The sequence below is a fragment of the Macrotis lagotis genome, chromosome 2 (genome assembly GCF_037893015.1).
Source record: "Macrotis lagotis isolate mMagLag1 chromosome 2, bilby.v1.9.chrom.fasta, whole genome shotgun sequence".
NCBI classification, from domain to species: Eukaryota; Metazoa; Chordata; class Mammalia; order Peramelemorphia; family Peramelidae; genus Macrotis; species Macrotis lagotis.
Window position 1 is genome coordinate 121207054 of NC_133659.1, and position 26873 is coordinate 121233926.

The 26873-nt window shown below is 33.7% G+C and overlaps 1 protein-coding gene across 1 annotated transcript in view; it reads left to right on the forward strand.

Moving 5' to 3' along the window:
- The window catches only part of SPATA17 (spermatogenesis associated 17), a 289180-nt gene that overhangs the window by 192836 nt on the left and 69471 nt on the right, over window positions 1–26873 (forward strand). The window contains exon 9 of the mRNA XM_074222685.1: window positions 25459–25594. Within this exon, the coding sequence (XP_074078786.1) occupies window positions 25459–25594 (136 nt within the window). The remainder of the gene's footprint in view (window positions 1–25458; window positions 25595–26873) is intronic.

Consider the following 26873-nt stretch of genomic DNA (forward strand, 5'->3'; position numbering starts at 1 on the left):
ACTCCAGAGAGGTCAAGGGATTTGAATCAAAATATTAACAAATATTTGTTAAATACACATTTATCCATCAGAGGTACTATCTCTGATGATGCATAAAATGCAGAGATGTGTGACATGGCCATCAGCTGCCTTCAAAGAGATTTCAGTTTGGTCAGGAAGATATGTTATAAATATATGAAATTTTTAGAAAACAATTCAAGAAATAATATAAATTGGTTGTTATCCTTCATTTTCAAAGAGGACCAAAATGACATCATTGTGCTGAGGGTCAAAGTAGTTCACCATGGCTGATCAGACCAATATGAACTTAGAATGCTATATATCTTACAGAATAGTAAATAAATAATTGGAGGTGTAAGGTGATTTGAGGGAAGACAAATACCTCCATAGTGAAGGCTGTCAAGTTCTTTGCAGGGTTACTTTCCTCCTTTGGTGTCCACCTGATCCACCAAACTCTCATTGGTGACTCCAAGAAACCAGTCACATAGTAACCAGTGGTCATACCCCAATAAACTATTTCAGCAGTTGGGCTAAACCAGGTTGAGGATAACTGAAGTTCTCAGACCCATAGGTGAGTTAAGAGGAGTGGCTACCTCAAGCATATCAAAACCTCTCCTGGTGGAATGGGTGGATAAGAACAATTTGTTCCAATGGTCAAGAAGGCAGCGGAAGAGGTACCTATGGAGTGCTTACAGCTTGGTTAGACATCAAAGATGCCAAGGTCATCCACTGCATCTCAGACCATCAGCAGTTCTTTTAACTAGGTCTTGCCACTGGAATGTGACAACTCTGAAAGACAGAGTGAGACCAAAAACTTCATGCAACTCTGCCTCATTTAAATTCAATTTATGCACGCAGCAAAAGAGAGCTCCCATACCATTTTACTATTTTCACCTATCTCAAAATCCTGTGGTGACAGACAAATGATGAAACAGCAGCTTTGGATATCCTGGGAACAGTAGTGACAGCTTTGCACACAGACAGCCCAGGCCAAAGAACCATCATCTTGGGGGAAGCAGCAGTGGGATTTGGCAGCCCCTGGGTGTCTGAGCAGTCCTTTTAAGGACTGTATAAAAACTTCTTCAAAGATGATCCCATTCACCTTCAGTACATGGAAGGTGTGCACATTAATGGACTACACAAAATTCAGTAAACAACTCTTGTTGCAAGAGAACTCAGCAGAAATGACTTCCCAAAAGCAAGTCTGAGTGAAACAAGGCTGGCAAATGAAGGCCATTTTACTGTGTCAGAATTGAACACATGTTTTTGTGGAGTTGCCACAGTGAAGCTAATGCAGATTTTGCAATAAAAATTAGTCAATAAGCTTGTATGTGTACAAAAGGAGTGAACCATAGTGTCATGACAATGTAGTTGTCACTTGTAGGAAAACACTATACCACCAAAGGACAATAATCTGTTTGCTTTTAATGCTGGAATAGGCTCATGCTATTAGACATGGAAACAAGTCCTTGGGAGAAATGGAGTTCGAAAGAGTAACAAAAAGTAATGATCTTTTATTTCCAATGACTTGTTGTCTTCTATTTACTTAAATGCAATAAAGTTTCATGAATGTACCCTCATAGCAACATTGGCATCTTTGTGATTTTTAAGGAGAAGAGACAGATGAAGGTGATGTTTGGTGCAGAATGATGTACTGATCATAGACTCATCCTCTCCAAGCTAAATATTTACATTCAACCAAAGTGATGGCTCCAAGGCAAAGTGACTACTAGAAGAATTAAGTCAAGAGAATAGAGTGCTTCCCTTGGTGGGAACAGTTTGTTGCTAACTTGAAGGGAAAGTTGAGCTATCCCTTTTTGGAAGCAGTGAAATAGAAAAGTATTGGGGGTGGCTAGGTGGCGCAGTGGATAGAGCACTGGCCTTGGAGTCAGGAGTACCTGGGTTCAAATCCAACCTCAGACACTTAATAATTTCCTAGCTGTCTGGCCTTAGGCAAGCCACTTAACTCCGTTGCCTTGAAAAATCTAAAAAAAAGGTATTGGGCAGCTTTCAGAGATTTGGTGAACAGCAATGCATTTGTTCATCTAGTTCATAACACTCTCAAACATCGATACTGATTTGATGAAAATGATGTGGAAATGTAGAAGTTGTTAAATGAAAAATGAGAACTCCACAAGGTTATCAGTAGGATAATTTATCCTTCTCTAAGAAGGAAGCATTTAATTCTATTAATAACAAGTAAAGCTGAAAGAGATACAAGATTCTTGGTTCAGAAAGAAGGTGGATGAAATTGTTTTATATTGACAGAAATAAACCAAAACACTTTTCTGATGTTGTGATGGTTATTTATGGGCCATAGGTCTTTCTATGAAGCATCTCAGCTACTTAGTGCTGATGGAGTCACATTGATTAATTGATTAAGGACAAGAGTCTGGAGAGATGGACTGAACACTTCCATAGTGATCTTAATAGATCATCTTCAATTAAAGCTAAAGTAATTGTCTATTTATCTTTATACAGTGGAAGCCTCCATTGTACATCTCTATAAAGGTAAAGGCATTATATTGTCCTGTGACAATCACGGGGGGGGGGGGGGTTCTCTCTTAGTCATTGATAATAAGATTCTTGCCAGAATTTTCTTTAATAGTCTGATCCTTCACTTGGAAAATGATCATCTACCTGAGATCTAATGTGGCTTCAGAAGGGTGATATGCTGTTTACTGTCAACAGTTTCAGGAGAAATGCCCAGAGCAGAACAGAGGTCTGTATATAATGTTTGTAGGTCTGACCACGACCTTTAATACTGTCAGTCATTAGGACTTATGGAATATTATGTCAAAATTTGATGCCCGAAGTTCATCATTTCTGCATGTCAGTCTCATGATGGCATGCTTGCCCGGGTTCAGGATCAAGGATGATACTCTTGTGTTTTCCCAGTCACCTGAAGTGAAACAAGTCTGCATCCTTGCTACCATGCCTTTTAAAAAAGTATGATATTTTCATCCATGTTCTCAAACACTTTCACTGAGGATGAACATGCATCAAGGTCAACTATCATACTGATGATGAATTCTTCAATTTGAAAATGTTATAAGGAGTGGTGCATGATCTTCTGTTTGCAGATGATTGTACACTCAGTGGAGCCTCTGGAGCTGAGATGCAACAAAATGTAGATCAATTCTTTGCTGCTCATGCCATTTTTGGTCTAATAATTAACACCAAGAAAATGCAGATATTCTATTAGTCAGCACCACATCACCCATATATGGAGCCATTGGAGAAGTTTTGAATAATGTAGATAAGTTTACTTACCTTGGCATACTTTCCAGGGAGGCACACACTGATAATTAGGTTGACATATGCTTTGTTAGTGCTTGGAATACTCCAAAGAAAAGTATGGAAAAGAAGAGGTGTTAACTAACAAACTGAAGGTCTATAGAGCCATTGTGCTGACCTCATTGTTGTGTGTCTTTGAAACCGGGACAGTGTAGTAGTAGCACTGTGCCAGGAAACTGAATTGCTTCCATTTGAATTGTCTTAGAGAGATTCTGAAGATCACCCAACAGGACCCTGAGGTCCTCCCTTGAGCTAAACTGCCAAACTTTCAAACAGTTACCACAAAGAACCAACTCCAATGTCAATTTTTAAAAAACAATTTCCAATGTCAAATGTATGTTTACCAAAAAAGATTATTTTATGGAGAACTTTCAAAAGAAAAGTGCTTCTGTGGTAGTCAGAAAAAAGTGAAACAAGGACAAATTCAAAGTTTCTTTAAGAACTTTGGAACTGATTATGTGGCATGGACACTGGCACAGGATCTCCTGGAATGATGTGACCTAATCAGAAAAGCTCTGTAAGTAAAGCAGAATTGTAGTAGCTGAAAGAAACCTGAGATGTGCAGATTTAGAGACTACCCCAAATGTTCACATTTGGGCCCAGCCTGTGGTAGAGCTTGCTGTGTTCATATTGGTCTGATCAGCCACAAATACACTGTAATTTCACTCAAACTTAGTGATGTCATTTTAGTCCTCTTTAAGAATGAAAGACAATGGACAGCTAGGTGGTGCAGTGGTTAGAGCGCTGGCCCTGGAGTCAGGAGGACTTGAGGTTAAATCTGGCCCCAGACACTTAATGATTACCTAGATGTATAACCTTGGGCAAGTCACTTAACTCCATTACCTTAAATAAACAGAATTTAAAAAAAAGAATGAAAGACAACTGCCAAATAAATAGTTCTCAATGATTTGTGATTGAGAATAAGTGCTATTTGTTCAGAGAAGGGAAGACAACTGTGGACTTCTACATTTTATGAAAAGTTCTTAAAGGGAGTTGATTTGAACCTTTAAGACTGGAAGGTCAAAAAATATGGTCAAGCAGAATAATTAAACTTGGTTGGTTTGAGCAGAGGGTTTCTAATGAAATAGGGAGAAAGATGTTTGAATAAAGAGAAATAATAAAAAGAAATAAGACTGAATAAATTGAATATGAATATTCCTTTCATCATATCATTGTCCTATTCAAATCTTTAAATGCTTTGACTTATTACATGATTAAGTTTAAATTCCTTGGCTTTGTATTCAACTAATTTATCCATGCTTATTTCTTTTTTATTGTTTTCTTTTTTATTCAGTGTACAAATCAGATTGGAGAGGAGAAAGTTTAGAGCCAGGGGATCACCTCATTTTGGCCTCTTGTCTGTTCCCTCTGCGCAGCATTCCATCACTGAACATGTTCATTGGCTATCCTTTATGCTTTGAATTCTTTTTTCCCTGTCTTCCTTCATATCCCACCTAGAAAAATTTCATCTTCTTCAAGAAATATTTCTTAATCTCCCTTAATAATATTGTCTTTCCTGTGTTGATCATCTCTAAATTTTCCTGAATATATTTCTGGTTTATGTGTAGTTGTTTGAATAATGCCTGCAATTCAATTGTGAGTTCTTTGAGAGCAGGGACCATTCTTTGTCTTTTTTTATGTTAACACAGTTCTTGGAACATAGTAGGTTATTAATAAATGTTTATTGATTGACTATTAAATAGTTCAAGGCCAAATTCCCTGAGAGACTATAAAAAAGAATAATGACCTGATCTAGGGAAATATTTGTAAAATGGAAAGGAAGAGGTGAATCCCAGAGATAGAGTGAAGAAAATACTAGATTTAAGTTGATGACATACTATGGTAGAGGAATCCATTTGTTTCTTGTACCAATGAAATTACATCAGTTCTAGTGCCTATCTTTGGATGGAGTGGAAATGAGATTATCAGAATTATTTGATCTAAACTTCTGAGGAATACTAGGGTTATCAATTACTTTTCAGTTTGTGTTTCCAAGACAAGATGTAGGAATTTTTGAAAGATGCATTAGTTACTTTAAGAGATTCAACATCGTCATATTTTCTTTATACTAGATTTTAAATGCAAATATCTCTTAAGAATTTCCAAACACTCTGAACACAAATAAATGTTCCTTTTATTAGTTCTTTTGAAAAAAACACTGGTCAGTGGTCTGAGAGACATTATGGTTAGAGCTTTGGACTTAGAAGGTCATTTGACTAATTACTAAATGTGTGACAATGGCCTTGTCATTTAACTTCTCTGTTTCTTTTTGTGTAAATAAAGATATCAGCATTTGCACTATCTACTTCATGATGATATGAGACAAGATCGCACTTTGGTACATACATGCATATGTATACATATACATATATAAATGTATAAAGTATGGTATTATGATGCTCTAATGATGCTGTGGGAAATATTCACAGATTAGATTAAAAAATAGTGAAATGGAAGCAACAGCTTGCTGTTTCTATGTTGCCAATTGGCTGTTATTTTAATGAAAGGGTTCAGGAGAAAGGACAACTCATAATTTTTCCACTTTAAGTAGGGGCAAAGTTTGCTTTCTACTGGTATTATCTCTAGATTATCAATATAGCATATAGTGGACACTTAGTAAAATGTATTTGAGTAACTGATTTCTATTTAATCGTGCCATAGTTAACCAGGTCAATCAATATTTAAATACAGTATTTGATTCATTGCATTACCATAATATAAGCTTTGTAGAGAAGATTTAGAAGTTGTGTTATTCTGCAGTTTTAAATGATAGTCAGAACTATTATTTTTTAAAATGTATTTTATGCATTAATATAAATCAATATACATATATGCAGAGAGAGAGAGAACGAGAGAGAGAGAGAGAGAGAGAGAGAGAGAGAGAGAGAGAGAGAGAGAGAGAGAAATCCTATGAATCTAACACATCTCAAAAGTTTTTTTGAGAGGTCTGGTTTTTCAAACACTTTGCAACTTTACCAATTTGCATATTTTTTGGACTGTTACTGTATTATGATAAACAGGGATTATCATATATTTTCAGATAATGTTTTCTTAACAATTCAACTTCTATTTGTACCTCTTCCATTTATTTTAATTACTAGCACAGTGTGCAACATTTATTAATCAGCGGAGCCTTTTTAAGTTAAAATACTAAATTAGCTAACCCCATTAACATAGAATACTCCAAACAAGCGGTAATAGGAGAGGTAGTTACTGAGCAAATCGTATTATACATGCGGGTGCTCTAGGGCACAGTTAAGCATGATTACCCTCTTTTGATCCAGTATTCCTCTGCCTCTCCCAGCTAATTTCCACTGGAAATTTACAAAGTGGTGCCTTCATTTTTCCAGCTTAATTTTTCTAATGAAGTTCTGGTACTTTATAACACTGGGGATGCAGATAATAAGCTTGTATATAATTAAGAACTTCTAGAATTTGTCTGCAAAAGAGTCCTTTATCACTTTTGCTTTGTAATAAGAACTAACCTCTTTTGTCCACTATTTTTTTTAAAGCAGCCCCAGTTTTAAAATGTGAACATGGACTTCTCCAGTTCCTGTCATTAAAACATAAAAAAGTTAACAGAATAAGTGTGTGATTAGTATAACTATGAATTTGAACATATTCAATGGTACAACTGTGATCATGCAATTTTAGGGTAGTCTTGACATTGCAGACAGAACCTTATGATTCAAAATACTAGGCATAATGCCTGGTCATTCCGCTTAAATTATAGTGATCTTATGTGACACCTTATGGACATCTTATGTGACATTTAATTGTGAAATATAATTTTTAACATGAATATACACCAACTGTTACTTAAATTTGCCCATTTGGGTATGTGAGTAATTTCTTAAATTAATAGCTTCATTAATTTCCCATTCAATGGGGATTTACAAGGCAAATCCGATTGCATAGACCTCAGAATATGGTTTGGTGGTTGGGACAGGGACAAGGGAAAAGAGAATATAGGGAAACGAAATGCTCTTCTCAGTTCTTTGTGTCTCTTGGTACTATGCCCCTTTCAGATTCTGTGTAGTTAATAAGGGGAGGGAATCTAGTATCAGAAATTCTTCATAACTTTCAGTAATTTAGGTATTTTTTTAATCCTTCTGAAAATACAGGGAATCTCTACTTAACTCCCAATCCTAACAGTTTCATGAGAGTGCTGCAATTGATGAAAGGGTAGAAGGAAGAATGGAACTAGCATCTTCCAAATTCTTTTGTACTCCATCAAAGCTCCATATGCATTTTCCTGGAGAGCCTTCAGACATTTTAAGACCCCAGCCATCCCCAAACAATTACTTGATGTCCTAAGATTTACTTTAGTAGATTAAAAGAAAGGTATGGTTTTTAAACTGTCTGTAGGAAAAGACAGGAAATGGTTTCTTTTCTGGAGACGTAGAAAAAGATGTATGAAAAAATCCTCTTGAATTCTCACATTAACCTTATCACTCTTTTAACATTTGAAAATATCCTTATGGAAATCTGTTTTTTATTTCTGTTATTTTAGTCACTTGTATATATGTTTTCTCAGGTGTTTAAACTTTGATCAGTTATTAGTAGGAAATTAATATAGAAGTTAAAAGGCAATTTAGAAATTAGAAATCAGTATTGCTCTGCAAAACATGTGCCAGATGGTATAGTATACTTTGTGTGGAGCTAATTGTTCATGGTCCTCTTTAGACTGGCAGATAAATTCTGTTTTATCTAAGCTGGAACAAGAAGACAAGACATAGAATCACTAGTGCATAGACCCTGTTTAGGCAAAATTATAGCAGAGCTATTCACCCAGGTAGAGCTAAGCTTGTGTCAGCATTTCCACCTTTAATCTTTCCTCTGAAGAACATTAAATAAGAATTTGTCTAAGAACCCAAGAATTTTTTTTGCTAAATTTCTGCTTAAAATTATTAATGATAATTAATATTGAGACAGGAGATACATACCCCAGAACAAGAACTAATCAAAGACATATTCCTCAAAAACTAATTGATTGTTAATAAAAAATACTATATATATATATATATATATATATATATATATATATATATATATATCCAAATTCTCCTTTAGGAACAAGATTATTTAGACTTTAGGATCTATTTGGGTACTTTATATTTCTATGGATATTCACTCACTTTTATAAGTTTTTAGTTGAATAAATAGTTTCTATTTTATGTGTTATGAATATATCCTTTTGATGTTCTCATTTTATTTTTCAATTAATTAAATGACTATTAAATAAAATAAATTAAATTAATTTAATTAAATTAAAATAGTATTTTCAAAATATTTTTATAAATTTTTATACACAATTTTGTTTTCAACTCAATTTGGAATTTTAAATTTTATTTTTGTACTTCTTTTGGATTTGTTGGTTTTCTATTTTTAACTGCATACTCATGCATTACTTTTCTTTTTCTTCTTTGTTAATAAAATATTTTGTGATATGATTTGTTCTGTTAAAATATGTTTAACACCATAAATTTTGGCATTGTGTCTTATTGTTATTATCTTCAATATAATTATTTGTTGTGTAAATGAATTTATTTTTGAACCACTAATTAGGCTATAATTGTTTATTTTTTTACTTGGGTCTTCATCTTTTATTCATATTTGTTTCATTGATTGTAGTTTTAAAATTTTTATTACTTACAAATAATATATTTAATACTTTTGCCTTTCTTATCAATTTTTAATAAATTAGCATATGATCAGTTTTTTAAAAGGTATTGTCAATTCTGAAAGAAAATTATCTTCTTTGAATAATCATACTTTTCTAATCTTCAGTTCAGATCTAAGATTTCTTTAATCTTCATCTTTTTATTAGATTTGTCAAAGTCTGAAAGAGTCATATTAAAATCCCCTATAGTCATTGTCTTCCTGTTTAGGTTTTCTTGCTTTTCAGTTATTCTTTCCTTTAGTATTTCAATGCTATAATCATTTGATGTATATATATATATATATATATATATATATATATATATATATATATACACACACACACACACACACACACATATACATATATATATATATCTATATATGCTTTGAAATTTTGAAATTGTTTCATTGTGTTCAGTGCTTTTAAGCATAACATAGTTTTCCTACTGCCTTACTTGACAGCATCTCTTTTTAGTTATTCCTTATCTAAAGTCATGACTATATTGCCCACTTTTTGAATTCAGTTTAAAAAACAATTTTTTTTCGGTTCCTCCCTTTTACTCTCTGTATTTAAATTCAGGTTCATTTTTTCTTTGCAACTATTGTTAGTCTCTATTTTTCTAATATGTTAGAAAATTCTATTCCATTTTTGATGTGTTTTGATAATTCATATTCAAGGTTATAATTGTTGAATTTTTTTCATTCATGAAATTCTATTTTTTAGCCTCAAAAAAATCAGCACTATGTATTGGCAGTTTATCTTGAAGAAATCCAATTTCAATTGTAATTATCATTTATCTTCCCTTTCCAACCACCCAAAATTGAGACACGGATCTTTATCCTTTTATTCCATTTCCTCCCTCCCCTCCCTCCCTCCCACTCTTCCTTCCTTCCTTCTTTCCTTCCCTCCTTCCTTCCCTCCCTCCCTCCCTCCTTCCTTCCTTCCTTCCTTCCTTCCTTCCTTCCTTCCTTCCTTCCTTCCCTTTTCTTGTCCAACTCAGCTAAAGGTGTGGTCTATTACCCACCCTACCCCCCAACCCAATCATTTTATGACTTTGAATAATATCCTCTTCATAGTAAACCATCTGTCTTCCTGATTGGTCATTTTGCCATCTTTTATGACAATGTCCTCTTCTCTCCACTAAGAATATAAATCTGTCAATCTATGGAAGATAGATAGATAGATAGATAGATAGATAGATAGATAGATAGATAGACAGATGGACCTATAGACCCCCTTTTCCTTTCTCAGTGTCCTTCAGAAAGAAAAGGCTTCAAAAGGACTCAAACCACATATAAATATTTGTCACAGTCTATTCATGCTTATTGACTTTTTTCATTCTTGTTAAGATATTTGCTGAATTTGCATATCAAAGGCCCTGATTCTTTTATTTTATTTGAAAGAATAATAATTCACTGACAAAGATACCTATATGGATGTATATCTCTATATACTCTGTGTCATCTTTTCCTGTATCTGTTTTATATGTACTTATTTATATGTTGTCTTCCCCATAGAAAAAATATATTCTGCTTTGTTAAATATGCCATTTGAGGGGTGAAAGATAATTTTCTTGACTTTTTATAATAGCATATTATAGTAATTTTTTTTACTTCTTATCACTTTTGAGTAGTCATGGCATTCAAACTTGTTTTTGTTTTGATAGTTGAAATGCTTCTTTCATTTTTTTTTTTAACAAAAGTCTGTCTTTGATAATGAAGCTATAGAACTTGGAGATTATCTTATGGAGTGATTTAAATTTGCAGTCCCTTTCTCATTATGACCTTTTAATCCTATCATTTTATGTTATTATCTATTTCCTCATTTTCTTATGTGTTTGCTGAAATGAGATGTTCAGACTTCATTTTGTTATTTTTTGGATAATTCTTAGTTTTTGATGTGGGCTTCTACTGACCCATGGAGGAGTGAAGGAAAAAGATTTATCAGTGCAGTATCCACTTTGGTACAAAGGAAGGTTCCTTCAGGAGAAAAGGTGTTTCAAATTTAAATATAATATTTTCTGTTTATGGTATACCCATGCTACCATTTGAACAAACTGGAGTCTCAAGCACAGGACAGCCTCTTTCATTTACCACATTGTGAAAAACATGTGTTCTCAAAGAGCCTTGAGCCAGGGAGAATCATGTAATGCTAGGTCACCAATCAGCTTTCCTCCATTCAGTTCCTTACATGCACAAGTCTGCTTTTCAACTCTGGGCCAAATTGGAGTTATGGAATAAGCAGTGAAATGAAGAGGATGTATGACCCATCATTCAGGTATTAGTAAGTATTCTATTAGTGGCCTACATATGAGTTAATAAACTTTGCATTTGATTGAAGTGTGGCTACATCTGAATTTCATTACATTAATTCCCTGAACCTGAGGAACTTAATCTTTTTCTAGCTCTCTCTTCTCAAGAAGAAACTTGAAAAATTCTAGTTTTATTATATTTTAATATTATTTTGAATATCTGTTGTATCTCCACATTTTGTTGTATTCTGATTTTTTCCTTTCTAGCTTTCCATAGTATTTACTTTAGATTTTTCACTCTTCTAAATAGTCCATTCCCTCATTTATTTCCTTTAAACATTATTTAGGAGCTCTAATGTCTATCTTTATAACTTCCTTTAATTGTTTATTGAATTTTTAAATCACACTGGAAATCTGTGAAAATTGTTAAAAGTCTCATTTCTTGCAGACTAGTTGATATTAATGCAGTAATTGTTATTCTTTTTGGAGATTTTTCATTTATTTTACTTGTCACAATTTTTTCATTCATAGCATTGCAGCCTCTCTTTTTTTGTCTATTAATTACTTAAGTCTTTCTATTGTTGTTTTTCTGTGAGGCTTTCATTGTGTAGAATACTTTCACCTTCCCCCTTTGCTGTTGTTATTCTTTTACTTCATTTGGTATATTACCTAGAGTTTTGTAATAATGAAAGAAAGCTGGTAAAGACATGACCATTTAATTAATCATCCTGCTAGAAATATTTGTTTTTAAAATTTTACCAATATTGTGGTAGTTTATGATTATGTGACCAGATGTCCATAGTCAAAGTATAGACAAGAATTAAGAAAAGAATTCTTGAACTCCAAAATATAATGTGTCCTAAATGTCTCTGAATTACTGCTAAATTCATCATGTCCCCTCTTCATTTTGATCCTAAATATTTATACCACAAGTAAAAAAGATTGCTTTTATGGAAAGAGTTGGAATTTTCTTTGCATGAAATATCAAAACATAAGGTTTTTAGAAATAAGATTATAATTGGAATATTTTTAAACTTTTCTGTTAACATGTTCATGATACCTATACTTAGATCCATATTATTTACCTTTCCCCTTTTCTCTATGGTATTTGTTATTTTTGAAAGGAGCTGAATAGTGGGTCTTACTGAGGAAAAAATCATTTATATTTTCTGGAACTTAACAGTTTTAATCAGATTGTATTATGAGATAAATCCTATTTCCTTTAAGATTTATATGACCTGCTGTTTGCTTAGGGCCTTTAAATGTAAAGTCGGGGGGGGGGGGGGGCGGTGACTAGGTGGTGTAGTAGATAGAGCACCGGCCCTGGAGTCAGGAGTACCTGAGTTCAAATCTAGCCTCAGACACTTAATAATAATTACCTAGTTGTGTGGCCTTGCAAAAACTAAAAAGAAAAATGCAAAGTCAGTTCTACTATAATGTGACAAATACAGTCCCAAAAAGCACTTCTTTGCAAAAAGGCACAATAAAAGCTATAGAGCTTATTGGGAAAATGGGATCAGGGACACTACACTTAAAAACTTTTATCAGTGACACATTAAAAAAAAAGATAAGAACATAATAAAATAGTATAGTATTATATATTTTAATCTCAAGCCCTGAAGAATAACATCACTTCTTCCCATTTCATCTCCCCTCTGAATGGAAGGGGAAGCACCAAATTCCTCTGGCCTTCCCTTCGAGGCAACAGAAACTGGATTCAAGACATCTGCTGTTTTCCTGGTTTCAACTCCATGGATCAAGATACCTCCTGATGTCCTATTTCATCTTTCCCATCCCCTACCTCCTTTTGAATGTTGTCTCCCCTTTGTTTGTAAGCTTCAGGGATGGTCATTTTATTGTTATCATCATCATCATCATCATCATCATCATCATCATCATCATCATCATTATTAATCGTGTCCCCAACATATAATACTCTGACTGGCACATGGTTAAACACTTATTTTTTATTTTTTTATTTTTATTTTTATAATTTCCCCCAATCTTGCTTCCCTCCATGATAAACACTTATTAAATGATGTTTGGACTGAATTGAATTAAATGATAAAACAAATATATCAGTACAACAGTAAGAGTGGCCATGCTGTAGGAATGAGTTGAGCAAGCCAACCTCAGAGGGTCCTCAGGAGGCTATGGAGGAAGGAGGCATATCTGGGGCAGTGCACATCAGCCCTTCTCCATTCACAGCTTCTATTACACTGGAAGACATATAGTAAATTTGGCACTTTCCTTGCAAAGGACTTGGATATTAGTTGTGGAAGTGGGTCTCCAGAGGGTTCCTAGCTTATGAATCACTATGACATTGTGTGGTTTTCTACATTTTTGTTGTTTCTCCTGGAAGAAATCTCTTAGAAAAAAATTCTAAATTCATTATTTATCAATCACATTAGAACAAATAAATGTTTTTGAAACATTCATAAAAAATAGAATTTTCTATAGTTAGCATAAACTACTTGAGACTTGAGTAAAATAAACCTGAGTCTCTGCGGCCAGTCTAGATATGAAAGAGAATGAAATGCTGCAAGTCACCATGCTATTGCATGTAGGTGCCATGGATTCTCAACTAGGTTCAATATGATAGCACTACTGCATGTGTCAGGGCTGCTTCTGCTGACCTGGGAAAACATAAACACAGGAGGAAGGAGGCTCCCCTTGGGATCTGTGATTGTGAGGCCTCATTGTTGGTGTAATACTATAATCCAGGGCAAGCAGTCTTGATCTTGAGTCATAATGATATTGAACCAACCAGCATCGTCCTCCCCTTGCTAAATCAATGTTTTGAAATAGATTTTTACATAGGAATATTTCTGTTTTGTTCTCTGCCTCAGAACATACTTATATGGCCATGGACCCTCCCTTTGCCTTCCCTTCAAGCTGCTTCATTTATCCACCTTTAGAGAAAGCAACAATTTAAACAGATTGATAAAAAGCACAATAAAAACAGTAGTATTAATCATATGTACTATAGACTGAAAACTTGACTAATTTCTTCAATTCCATTCATTCCCTAAACCTTAAACTCTTTTTAGATAATATTCAAATCCCATTCTCTTTAGTCTCCTAGAGACTAAAGTATACATAAGAAAACTACCTGGAAGCTCATTGTCTATTAATCTTTTCTTTACCCAGACAATTAATTCAAGTCTTGATTAGAAAATGATGTAAAGATTTCATTGATTTTAATAGTCAAAGCATCAGGGGTAGAACAAAGCAAAAACCATAAAAAAGTGCCTCCTCATTTTATGGAAAGACTAAAGCCCAGTAAAAGGATTGAATGAACTTTCCAAGGTCATTCAACAAATGAAAGGTCAAGATGAATCCAGGTTTCCTACCTCTAAATTCAGCACTCTTTCTACCAGTCAGTCACCAAACATTTCTTAAGTATTTATTATACTCCAGGCATTGTGATAAGCCCTGGAAAGATAAACACAAGTAGAAAAAAATGCAGTCCCTTACCTTAAGATATGGTGGGGAAAGTCCTTGGCATGAGGCATTCAGATGAGCCAGCAGGCCAGCCTGAGAAGAATGAAGGGCATCCTCCTAACTGGAGATTCTAACTGTAAGGAGCTAACTGGTCAGGGAGAGTGGCCACTAGGAAGGAAAAGTAGATGGTATGTCCAATGTAAGAAGTCATCCATGTGTAGAGTGAACTTCAAGGATGAAGAGGTTTCTATGGTATGGTAGAGAAAACCCTGCAAGGATGAGTCAAGAATGGAGCCAGGAGAGGAATCAAGTGATGCTACTCACTATAATTCTGAAATGTATGTGTGGAGTTAGATTCAAAATGGCATTAGTATATAATCCCACAAATGCAGTCATAATCTAGAAATATGACTTTGGAGAAGTCTGCATAACTTTTTTCTTTGTAGATAAATTGAAAATAACTATAGGATTGTACAATTATAGATTTAGAGCTGCAAGGCAACATGAATATCATTGAGTCCTGTCTTCCCCTTTTATTTTATAGATAAACTGAGACCCAGGGAAGTAAAGTAACTTTCCCAAGGTCATACAATTAGCAGTAAAAAAAAGAAGGGTTTGAATTTAGGTCCTCTAATTCCAAATCCTTTGTTCTTTTCATATTATTAACTTAGCAGTTTTATATATTTCTATTTATTCTAACCATGAGTTTGAAAAAAATGTTAGTATATGAAATGGATTTTTTTTCTATATCATATTGAAGATAGTGCAAAATATAGTGAAACTATTTCACCAACCATTTCATTTTAAAATGAAACCATTCTATAGTATAAATGAAAAGCATTTGACAGCATTTTGTAGTCCATTCCTAAGAATCAAAGTTGGAATTATTAAGATTTTTAGAAATTCTAGAAATAGATTCACCTGCAATTTATTAATTACATGCATTATTTAACTAATCTTTTTTTCATATAAGGTTAAAATTTCACATGCAAATTATTAAAAAATGACTTGACATAAATATTTTATTCATTATAATTAAGTATTCCTATAAAATTTATAAATAATGTCCTTATAAAAGTTTTGTGATGAAGAAAACTGATTCATTGATGAGAAGTCTATTTGATTATGATGCCATATTTGCACTGTTTAGAACTCATATTAAAATAAATAAAATAAAAAATAAAAACTCAAAATATTTAAATAATTTTCTTAGGTTTTAGAAATTATTTAAGAAAAATTTAACAAGCAATTCTGACCAAATCTTTGAAAATGTCATGTGACTTATTACTTCTTTTGACCTGTTGAATTTAGTAGTTATATTTTACTTTTTTTTTAAGGTTTAAGATCCATGCTCAGTCAGATAGAAAGACTAATAGAATAACTGATGACCTGAATAGGTTCCCAAATTTCATTCTCCAGGTACCATATTTGCTTAAATTGTATACATTTTTATTTCTCATAAAATGCCCTAAGTTCCTTCTCCAGTGAAGGACATTTTTTAAAGGAGGTATAATTCAATTTATTCATTATTTTAAAAAAGTCAATTTTATCTATGTGGTAGCCACAGTAGCTGCCTGGGTCTACTGGACAGACATGAGAATGTGAGTTTTCACAAGATGGAAGGTGAATTCCTCATAGACTTAGTGAACACAGTTTCCTTTCCACAGTTCTGGGATTAGGTAGCTGTATGTTTTGGAGATGGCATCTAAGATAGCTTTAGCAAAGTTGCCCAGATTGGCAGAAGTGTAGTAGTCATCAGTTTCAGCCATCATCAGGAGCTTCTTGGGCACAGGAGCTGAGAATGTGCCAATAGTTCTAAGGGCAGGGAGCAGGCTCACCAGAACTGATCCACAAACCCCAGTGACCTGGCAGAGCAGTGTATGAGGCTTGGTCTTGTTCCCCTAATAGCTACATCTCCTAGGAATGATGGAAAGCTTGGCCAGGATGATGGCACCATGAATGACTTGGAATACTTCGTCACCCAGGCCAACATGCCCCTGAAGTTTCCAGTGGTCACAAAAGTCTTGAATCTGGTATGACATCCAGCTCTGGTTTGTTTCTGAATGGGCATGATCTTCAGAACCTCTTCCATCAATGATGATCCCATGAAAAAATCGATACTCTCAGCCTCCCTTGATAGGAAAGGAGAAAAGTTTGATCTCTCCTGGAGATTTGATCTTCATGATCTTGACTAGCAGGTACAGCTTAGTGACTGGACCCCACCCCTTGTCTGTGGCATTTAGTCCTAGGACTCCAAGGCTGCTGCCATAGTCTGTCTCTACCTCTGCCCCCATTGCCAGAACCCCTCTGGAGCCCTGGGACCTCTGGCTCCTCCTGCAGCACCTTGGTTATCCTAAAGTAAATACCTCTTTACTTTCTCATTTTTTCTTTCTCTTCCTCAATAAATGATTCCCAAATTTTTCTTTGCAACATTTAGAAATATTCCCTCCATCTAATACTGTTTATTCTTCTTTTCACTGTGGGAACTTATACTTCCTCCATCTTTCCTTATCACCTTGGAAATATCATCTTACCCCAAGTTTCATACATGAATACCAGCAGTAGTTTCTACCTTAGATAATTTCCCTGCCTATATGAAAAAAAGAAGTTAATTTATCCTCAAATATACAAAGAATGTTATTGATGATTGCAGTGAGGGGGGAGTTGTTTATAAACTGTTTTCTTAATAATAAAGTTTTTGATCTTATTGAAGTTTGCTCTATTTTTTCTTCTGAGAGGATACAAATTTGGCACGATTCCTATTCCATGTGGCTTATAAAGTAAAACTGATCATTGATTTTCTGAAGTACTCATTTTTCATTTTGTTGCCTCAATAATGCATACAAAAGGATGTTTACAGAATCCCACAATCTTTTATTACATTGCTTTCAGAGAACCCAGGCTAGCCTTTAGGCAACTTCAAAACCATATATACAGATGTGCTGACTATTTCCAAGTGCTCTTTACATCATTCACTCTCCTCTCTAGCTAGCCTAGGAGCTAGCTATTGGATAAAAAAGACTGAATTCTTGTGCAAGCATGAATCCTGCAGCATCCCAAGATCTTGATACAAGACTTAGCTCAGGAAATATTTCTTGTTTAAGGTCCTTTCTGATCTCATCTGAAAATATTCACTCCTTCCTCAAATTTTCTTAGAGTATTTGTCTGGAATTCTTTGCCCTGTTATGTACTAATGTATTTCAAGCTTTTATGAGTGTATTCATGTTCAATTTTCCCATAGTAGACAGGAACTCCTGAGAATATGGCTTGTGCCATTTTTCATCCTTATATCTCTACTTCCTAAAACTATAGTTCCTAAGTACTAAGTATTTAATAAATCTTTGCTGAATTGAATTGAATAAAAGAAGATAGAGCTATAATGTCTGGGTTTGTATTTTAGGTTGTTTCTCTTCCACAGTAACAGCATTTGAATTGAAAAGAGGGAAAAACAAGCTATCCAGGTAAATGGTAGACCATAGTGTTCTTGGAGGTTCTGGAGGTCTAGTATTCTTACTTGGCTTTCCTTGTCTGAGTTTATATTGTCCTGCATTTTAGGATCATATGTCTTATGTGTTATAGTTTATTTCATCCTATTGGGGCCTTGACAGAAAATAACTTAGGGTTCAATAATGATGAGAGTTTTAAAAAGTCCATAAGTTGATAGCTTTTGGGCCTCCCCTATCTCTCAAAGATCATGGACCCTCACTCATTTTGAGGGGTATGTGTGTGTGTCTGTGTGTTGATTGGTATGAGTTGTGTTAGAATGGGCAGTAATGAGGGATAGAAGGAATCCTCTAGAAGAATTCTATTGGAAGATATTTGAAATAAAGTTGGATAAAGTGTTGTTATATTATCAAGAGTCTTGAATGATGGAATTACGTGTTTGAACTTGATCCAATATGCACTAAGGAACCAATGTAGGTTTTGTCCACAGGATGAAAGCAATATTTTAAAACTATGAATCTGTGATCATAAAGAATAATAAGACCATTGAATTGGAATAGTAATGACTAATTCAGTTCCATTTAATTGGGAACTTATTTATTAAACACCTGCTATGTAAAAAGCACTAAACTTGGTGATATGACATATGAGGACAAAACCAAAACCTTCTTTTTCTTCAAATTAAGCTCTAGAAAAATATAATGTGCACAAAAATAAATACAATAAAATGAAAATTAAGGATGGAAAGAATCACTGAAAACTGGGATAATTGAGAGTTCCCGGGGGGGGGGGGGTTCCTGAGCTGAGCCTTGGAGGAAGATAAAAATTCTGAGAGCAGATGAACAAGGAATTATCATATGCAGAGATACCATAGGGTAACAAGAGTGGATGAAAATTCCATGAAAGGAGAGACAAGAGGAGGGGGGGGGGGGAGAGAGAGAGAGAGAGAGAGAGAGAGAGAGAGAGAGAGAGAGAGAGACAGAGAGAGACAGAGAGAGACAGAGAGAGACAGAGAGAGACAGAGAGACAGAGAGACAGAGAGACAGAGAGACAGAGAGACAGAGACAAGAGAGAGAGATGAGAGAGAGAGAGAGACAGAGAGAGAGAGAGACAGAGACAGACAGACAGACAGAGACAGAGACAGAGACAGAGACAGAGACAGAGAGAGAAGATACAAGGACGGAGACACCTGGGTGACACCTACACTCATGAGAAATTTTACCTAAAAGAAAACTGAGCTATTGTGCTCGATAAGTAGAAGGGAAAGCTTGAAAGAGTGATTTCAGAGAAACCAAGGGGGAAGAGAGCATTTGTGATGTTAAACAAACTAAAAAGCCTCCAGTATAAAATTTAATAACCTTTTTGCTTTAAGGGATACAAGAATAGTTTACTGTCTGGAAAAACTGCCAAACCTCTATTAAGAATAGGAAATAAAATGAAATCTAAAAGGATAGCCAAAGAAAGGAGGAAGAACTCAATTGAGGTAATAGTGTAGAATACTTTTGTACAAATTATTAGCACAATGTGTCAGTATTTATTTTTCATTTGATTTTTTATTTGTTTGTTTTAGTGGCTGAATTTAGATCCTAACATGTTCCTTTAATTCTTCCTCTCCCCACCCCTTACCCCCCCCCAACAAGAAATAAAACAATCTCTTTTGCAGAGACAGATTTAAGGAGGAGAGATTGGATGAAGAAGTAGAGGCATTTTGAAATATGAAGTAGGGCAAACAAAGGGGATCTCATGAAAACCTTATTTTCTCAATAAAATAGGCGACTAGTACATCTATGATAGAGAAAGAGTAGGGGCAGTGATCAGGAGTTTAGGGAGACAAGAGAAGGCAAAAAGAAGAGACATTTATTTGATATACTGTAAACAATTTTTTTAATATCACCATTTATAATAAATGTTATCAAGATAATAATAATCAACATTTATATAACGTCTTCTGCATGACCGGCATCGTGCTAATTGCTTTACAAATATTACCTCATTTGATCTTTTTATTTAATTAAATATTTTTTTATTTTAAATTTTACAATTTTCCCCTAATCTTACTTCCCTCCCCCCCAAAAGGTAATTTGTCAGTCTTTACATTGTTTCTGTGGTATGCATTGATCTATATTGAGTGTGATGAGAGAGAAATCATATCCTTAAGGAAGAAATGTAAAGTGTAAGAGATAGCAAGATCAGACAATAAGATATCAGTTTTTTTTTTTTTTTACTAAATTTAACATAATAGTCCTTGGTCTTTGTTCAAACTCCACAGTTGTTTCTCTGGATACAGATGATATTCATTATTGCAGATAGCCCCAAATTGTCCCTGATTGTTGTACTGATGGAATGAGCAAGTCCATCAAGGTTGATCATGGCCCCCATGTTGCTGTTAGGGTGTATGTACAGTGCTCTTCTGGTTCTACTCATCTCACTCAGCATCAGTTCATGCAAATCCCTCCAGGCTTCCCTGAATTCCCATCCCTCCCAGTTTCTAATAGAACAATAGTGTTCCATGACATCCATAGACCACAGTTTGCTAAGCCATTCCCCAATTGAAGGACATCTACTTGATTTCCAATTCTTTGCCACCACAAACAGGACTGCTGTGAATATATTTTGTATAAGTGATGTTTTTACTGTTTTTCATTATCTCTTCAGGGTATAGACCCAGTAGTGGTATTGCTGGATCAAAGAGTATGCTCATTTTTGTTGCCCTTTGGGTGTAGTTCCAAATTTTCTCCAGAAAGGTTGGATGAGTTCACAGCTCTACCAACAATGTAATAGTGTCCCAGATTTCACACAACCCTTCCAACAATGATCATTATCCTTTCTGGTCATATTGGCCAGTCTGAGAGGTGTGAGGTGGTACTTCAGAGAAGCTTTAATTTGCATTTTTCTAATAAGCAATGATTTAGAGAAATTTTTCATATGACTATAGATTGCTTTGATCTCATCTGTAAATTGCCTTTGCATATCCTTTGACCATTTGTCATTTGGGGAATGTTTTTTTTAAAATATGACTCAGTTCTCTGTATATTTTAGAAATGAGTTCTTTGTCAGAAACATTAGTTGTAAAGATTGTTTCCCAGTTTACTACATTTCTTTTGATCTTGGTTACAGTGGTTTTGTCTGTGCAAAAGCTTTTTAATTTAATATAATCGAAATCATCTAGCTTGGTTTTAGTGATGTTCTCCATTTCTTCCTTAGTCATAAACTGCTTCCTTTTCCATAGATCTGACAGGTAAACTAGTCCTTGATCTTCTAATTTGCTTATAGCATTGTTTTTTAATATCTAAATCCTGTATCCATTTGGATCTTACCTTGGTATAGGGTGTGAGGTCTAATCTAAGTTTCTTCCATACTAACTTCCAATATTCCCAGCAGTTTTTTATCAGAGAGAGAGATTTTGTCCCAATAGCTGGACTCTTTGGGTTCCAATAGCTGGACTCTTTGGGTTTCATTTGATCTTCATAACAACCATGAGAGGTAGATATTATTAATAATACATTTTATGGATAAGGAAAATGATGCAAAAAAGGTTAAGGGACTTGTCTAGGGTCACAGCTATTAAGTGTCTAAGATCAGATTTGAACTCAGGTCTTCCTGATTACAGGTCCAGTGCTCTATCCATGTACCATATAGCTACCCATAAATTCTAATATTCTTCTCATCTATGTGGAAATCTACTCATATTTACCCATGACTTTTTGTTATCTTCATTAATTTGGATAACAGGAAAAAATCTTCTTCTTCTTCTTGCCTTTCAAAAGTTACTTGTATATATACTAGCAATAAATCCAATATGAATATACACATAGAAATCTTTTTTTCCTGTTATATATTTTTGCATATTTGTTCTTATATAGATTTTGGATTAGACTCCAAAATCTTAGAGAACAGGGATCCTACTTTATATCATTCCAACCTTTTCTTCTTTGATATTTTATTTTTCCAATCACATGATATGAAAGTTTTTCTAGATTCATCCACATGCATATTTATAAATTGAATATTTTTCTACCATCCTGCCTTCCCACCCCCTTCCCCTCAGTGGCAAGCAGTCTGGTAAAAGTTGTGCGTCTACATTTGTGTTTACCATATTTCAACTTTTTTTTAATCTAATAAATTTCTATATAATTTGCTAATAAATACTATTGACTAAGAAAAAATTTGAATATGTTTTTAATACTGATAAATGCCCTAAGATTATGTGACTATTAACAAAAAATTATTTTTTACTAAAATTTTACTAAAATTTACAAAAACTTAGGAAAATTTGTACCATTGTTAAGTAGACCACTCTAAATTCAAGTTCAGTCAATAAGTCAACAAGCATTTAGCATGTACTTTGTGTGGAGATATAAAGATAGTCCCAAACAGTTCCTACCTTCAAGGCATTCACAATCTAATGAATTTGCATCATCCAGTTGCAAATAAGATGGAGCAGGGATTTGTAGCTAATATTTGATAAATGAGAGAAAGAAGTAGATTGTCACTGAGTTCCCTTATATCTGTTGTCCTTTCTTGGAGGACAGAATTACAAAGAGCTCAAAATAATTTTGTAGCTTGAAGGGCAGACTAAATCTAATGAGTTAAAAATTATAAAGTGATAAATTTAAAGATTTTCCTTGGATTCAAAGAATAAAATGCAGAAGTATAGGATGGGAAACTTGGTAGAGGAGCCTATGTAAGAGAAAAAACTCTTGAGGGTTTTAGTATAATGACATGCTCATTATAAAAAAAAGTAAAATGGTATGGCAACCAACAAAACCCTAATAAAATCATAGGTCACATCAATGGAAGCTTGTAACATAACAAAGAAGAAGAAGAGGCTAATATTGTATTTTATTCTTCTAAGACTCTGGATTATTGTGTTTAGTCTAATGCCATTTTTAGGAAGGCCATTGATAAAGAGGGATTATATTCAGAGGAGGGTGATTAGGAGAGTAAAAAGTCTGTGAGGATGTTTGTGTAATTCTATTATTGTATAATATACTTAAAGGTGACAAAATTTCACCATTCTTCAAAGAATATGGTTTTTATCTTTAAGTTTATTTGAAAACATATTGAAAATATTGAAAATAATTAATATATAATTTAGAAGTCTGAATTAGTATTGTTATAAAATATTGTGACAAAGTCAAATCAAATTTTATTCACAGATGGGAAAATCCCTAAACTACTAGCATTATCTTCTCAGACATCGAGTTAAGCAATCAAAATTCTTTTGTGTCCAAATAAAAGAAGAATGCACCATTAAAATTCAATTCAGAAATGATAAAAACTGAACATGGAGCAGCTGGTTCATAGCACTTCCTCTGTATGCTCTGGGACATCAGGGCCCTATTAATTTTGTGTGTTCATGTGTGTATGTGGGAGTATGCATGTGGTATCTATATAATGTGCAAATTCATACTTCAAGTACCATGATCTGTCATATATGAGTCAGTTGGCCCAAGAGAACATATCTTCTATGCTAACACAGCTTTGCTTAATTTGAATATCTGCTTTCTGTATCTGTAGATTTGTATTGTTTTAAACAATGTTAAGTAAGCATATAGACATTTTCTAAAATTTCATTTGCAACTATAGGTTACTCTTAAAATAGTTTCAGAGAGTAAAGTGGCAAAGTAGATTTGAAGGAACTGCTATTTCTTCCTAAATTTATTTTCTAAATCCATTTTATATTATACAAACAGAACTTGAAGCTTGACTTTATCTTGACAAAGATATGTTTATGTCACTCAATTTCAAAGTAAGCTTTAAGGGAAGAGAATTCTAACTTTTTTTTTTTAATGAAGTTCAAATATGAAAAGAACTCCATCCTAAAGACAAACACCCTAAAGGAACTATTTTAAAACTTGCATGAAAGATTTTTTTTTTCTACTAGAAAATGAACTATTTAAGAATTTTCCAATGAATTTTAATCAAATTTTCACAATACTAAAATGTCTAAGAGCATCATCTAGGCAAAAAACGAATTGTGACTTCAGAACTTATGTGATATATTTCATGAAATATGAATATCTCCAAATGGTAAATAATATTGCCTGATAAAGGGGCTAAATAAACCTAATTGGTATACCTCAATAAGTTCGTTCTTAATCTAACTATATTTTTACTTTAGTATTTAGAGGTAATATTCCATGGAATACTATTTCAATACCTTATTGGCTTGTGGACATTCATACTTGTTTCTCAAAGGTGCACCAATGAGTATAAGCCTTGTCAGTTTATTCTGTGTTGGAAAGGCTTTGAAATCAGCCTTAGCAATAGGCTAAATCTGCTATACAAAACTCATTCTAGCAATGTACAGCAAAGTTCAATACCAGGAAGTAGCCACTAGGTGTTGAAGCCTCTGGTCTTGTAAATCCAAGAAATTAAAAAAAAATGTAAATGATCCTCAATCATGTGTAGCCACTTTTCCATCTATAGTGACATTGATGGAATAACAGAAAAAGAACAAAGGTATATTAAGAATCACACAATTTTATAAATATTAACATAACTAAAGCTATTCAAAATGTGAAATCTTTGCCCAATAGTTAACAAATTGACATACTTGACATACTCTTGGACAAATCAAACCCTATAAATACTGACATTCTCAGGATAAATGAAACTAAAAAGAAAAAAGGCAATGATCATTTAATTACTCATCAAATTTATTGTAATCATTAGCAATGATTAAGGGCTACTCTTTGTCTTTATCACCATGATGAGTAAGTTTAAAACTATATTCAATGTACATGCAAAACTAGTGGTCTTCACTGAATAAAATGTGTGATCTCTTCCTTTATGTTCATTATAATGTTGAATGAATGATTTAAATAATTGAAGCAGAGAATCTCAGTTAACTTGTCCACACTCTGGCTATCCATTTCCTTGAAATGACGTTTTGAAAGGAAAAAAAAAGTTTTACTCTCACAAAGAGTATTCAGTAAACACAATTTCTCATTCAATTCCTTAGGATTCCTTAGTGAAGGATCTATGATTTCATTAATGTTGGAACTGCCAGTGTGCATACTTCTCTTACTGGTTAAGATCACAACTTTTCTATAATTTCAGATTATAGATTTAGTGCTGCAAGCTAGGGTAGAACAATTTGACATAACTTCATAGATGAGGAATTTATCTTCATAGATAAGAAATACTCATTTCAGGTTAGAGGGAGTTCTAATTAGTTGCTTAAGGCATGTTAAGCTTATGTGAGTTCCTTAGGTTAGGAGACAGTGACAGAGGCAGAATTCAAATTCAGGACTTCCTAACTCTAAGTCTAATAAACTTTTCATTATATCATGTTGCTCCCTCAATTATTCATTATGTAGTTAATAACAGGATTAAATATTTTATCTTTCAGGTTTTTGCCATTTTCTAACTACAGTAAGAATGAAAAGTACATCCCCATGGTTCAATCTTCAACCAAGTATAATGGCTTTTCTTACACTCAAAGACCATTCCAAGAGGAAGACCCTGAGAAATGGATAAGTAGCAAGGTAAGTTAATGTGACAATACAGAAGGGCATTTTTAAAGAAAATGCAGGTGGAAAAAACTGAAAATTATTGTATTCACACTTCCTGCTTTTATGATGTGGTGAGGAGATAACTTATCCACAATCTTGGGTCCTGTGAAAGAAATTGCTTTTTCTGGTACTATGGTATTGATCTTTTTTTAAATGATAATTATTTTTTTTATTTATTTTGAATTTTACAATTTTCCTCCTAATCTCACTTCCCTCCCCCCACCCCCCTACAGAAGGCAGTTTGATAGTCTTTACATTGTTTTCATGCTAAAAATAAAATATAAGAGATAGCAGAATTATATAATAAGATGACTTTTTTAAAAATTAAAATAATAGTCCTTGGTCTTTGTTCAAACTCCACAATTCTTTCTCTGGATACAGATGATATTCTCCATCACAGATGCCCCCAAATTGTCCCTGATTGTTACACTGATGGAATGAGCAAGTGATGGTATTAATCTTAACTTGTCACATGATCTTACTTAATTCCTTTTGTGATCAATGACATTGGCATTGTGTGAGAGCTAAAAATGTGATCTCTTAATAAAGAAAAGAAAAAGAAGAATTTCCCCATGTATGGGGACCATGCTGGAATCTTCACAGAGACACTAAAATTGTACTAGACCATAAAGATCATCTAATCCATTCTCTGATGAGAAAAGTGGGTCTGAAGGAGTTAAATGATTTGCCCAAGGTCATACAAATAATAAGCAGAAGATACGAGCTCAGGTTTTCTGATTCCAAATATTTTATAATTTCTACTATACCTTACTATTATTTGCATCATCTGATCTAATTCATACATTTCCACATACCTCTTTTCTATACATTCATATATAGATGAATATATTTGCATGTATTTGTATATGTACTCTATCTCCATTGAATAGCTCAAAGGTAAAAATTGTTATAAAGTTCATAGAGGAAGTTACTGTTTTCAAAGGCATTTAATGATTGCATACTATTCTAAAAAAATCTATCCGGCATTGTGATATTTTTAACAGTATATCTCTAATGGAAGAAATTCAATACTATAGTAGTTTAAATGCCCAAGATCTCAAGGTTCCACAATTTTAGAAACTTTCTCATAAATCATAAAATGAAAAGGAAGAAAACAATTCTTGACTGTTTAAGATATTCTTGTTGTTTTTAAATGAAAAAATTTTGAATTTCTTTCGATGTAGTACAACCTTAAAAGAAAAGGGGGTTGGGGAACTTAACATTCTTCAGTCCATGTTTTTAGCCTGTTAAC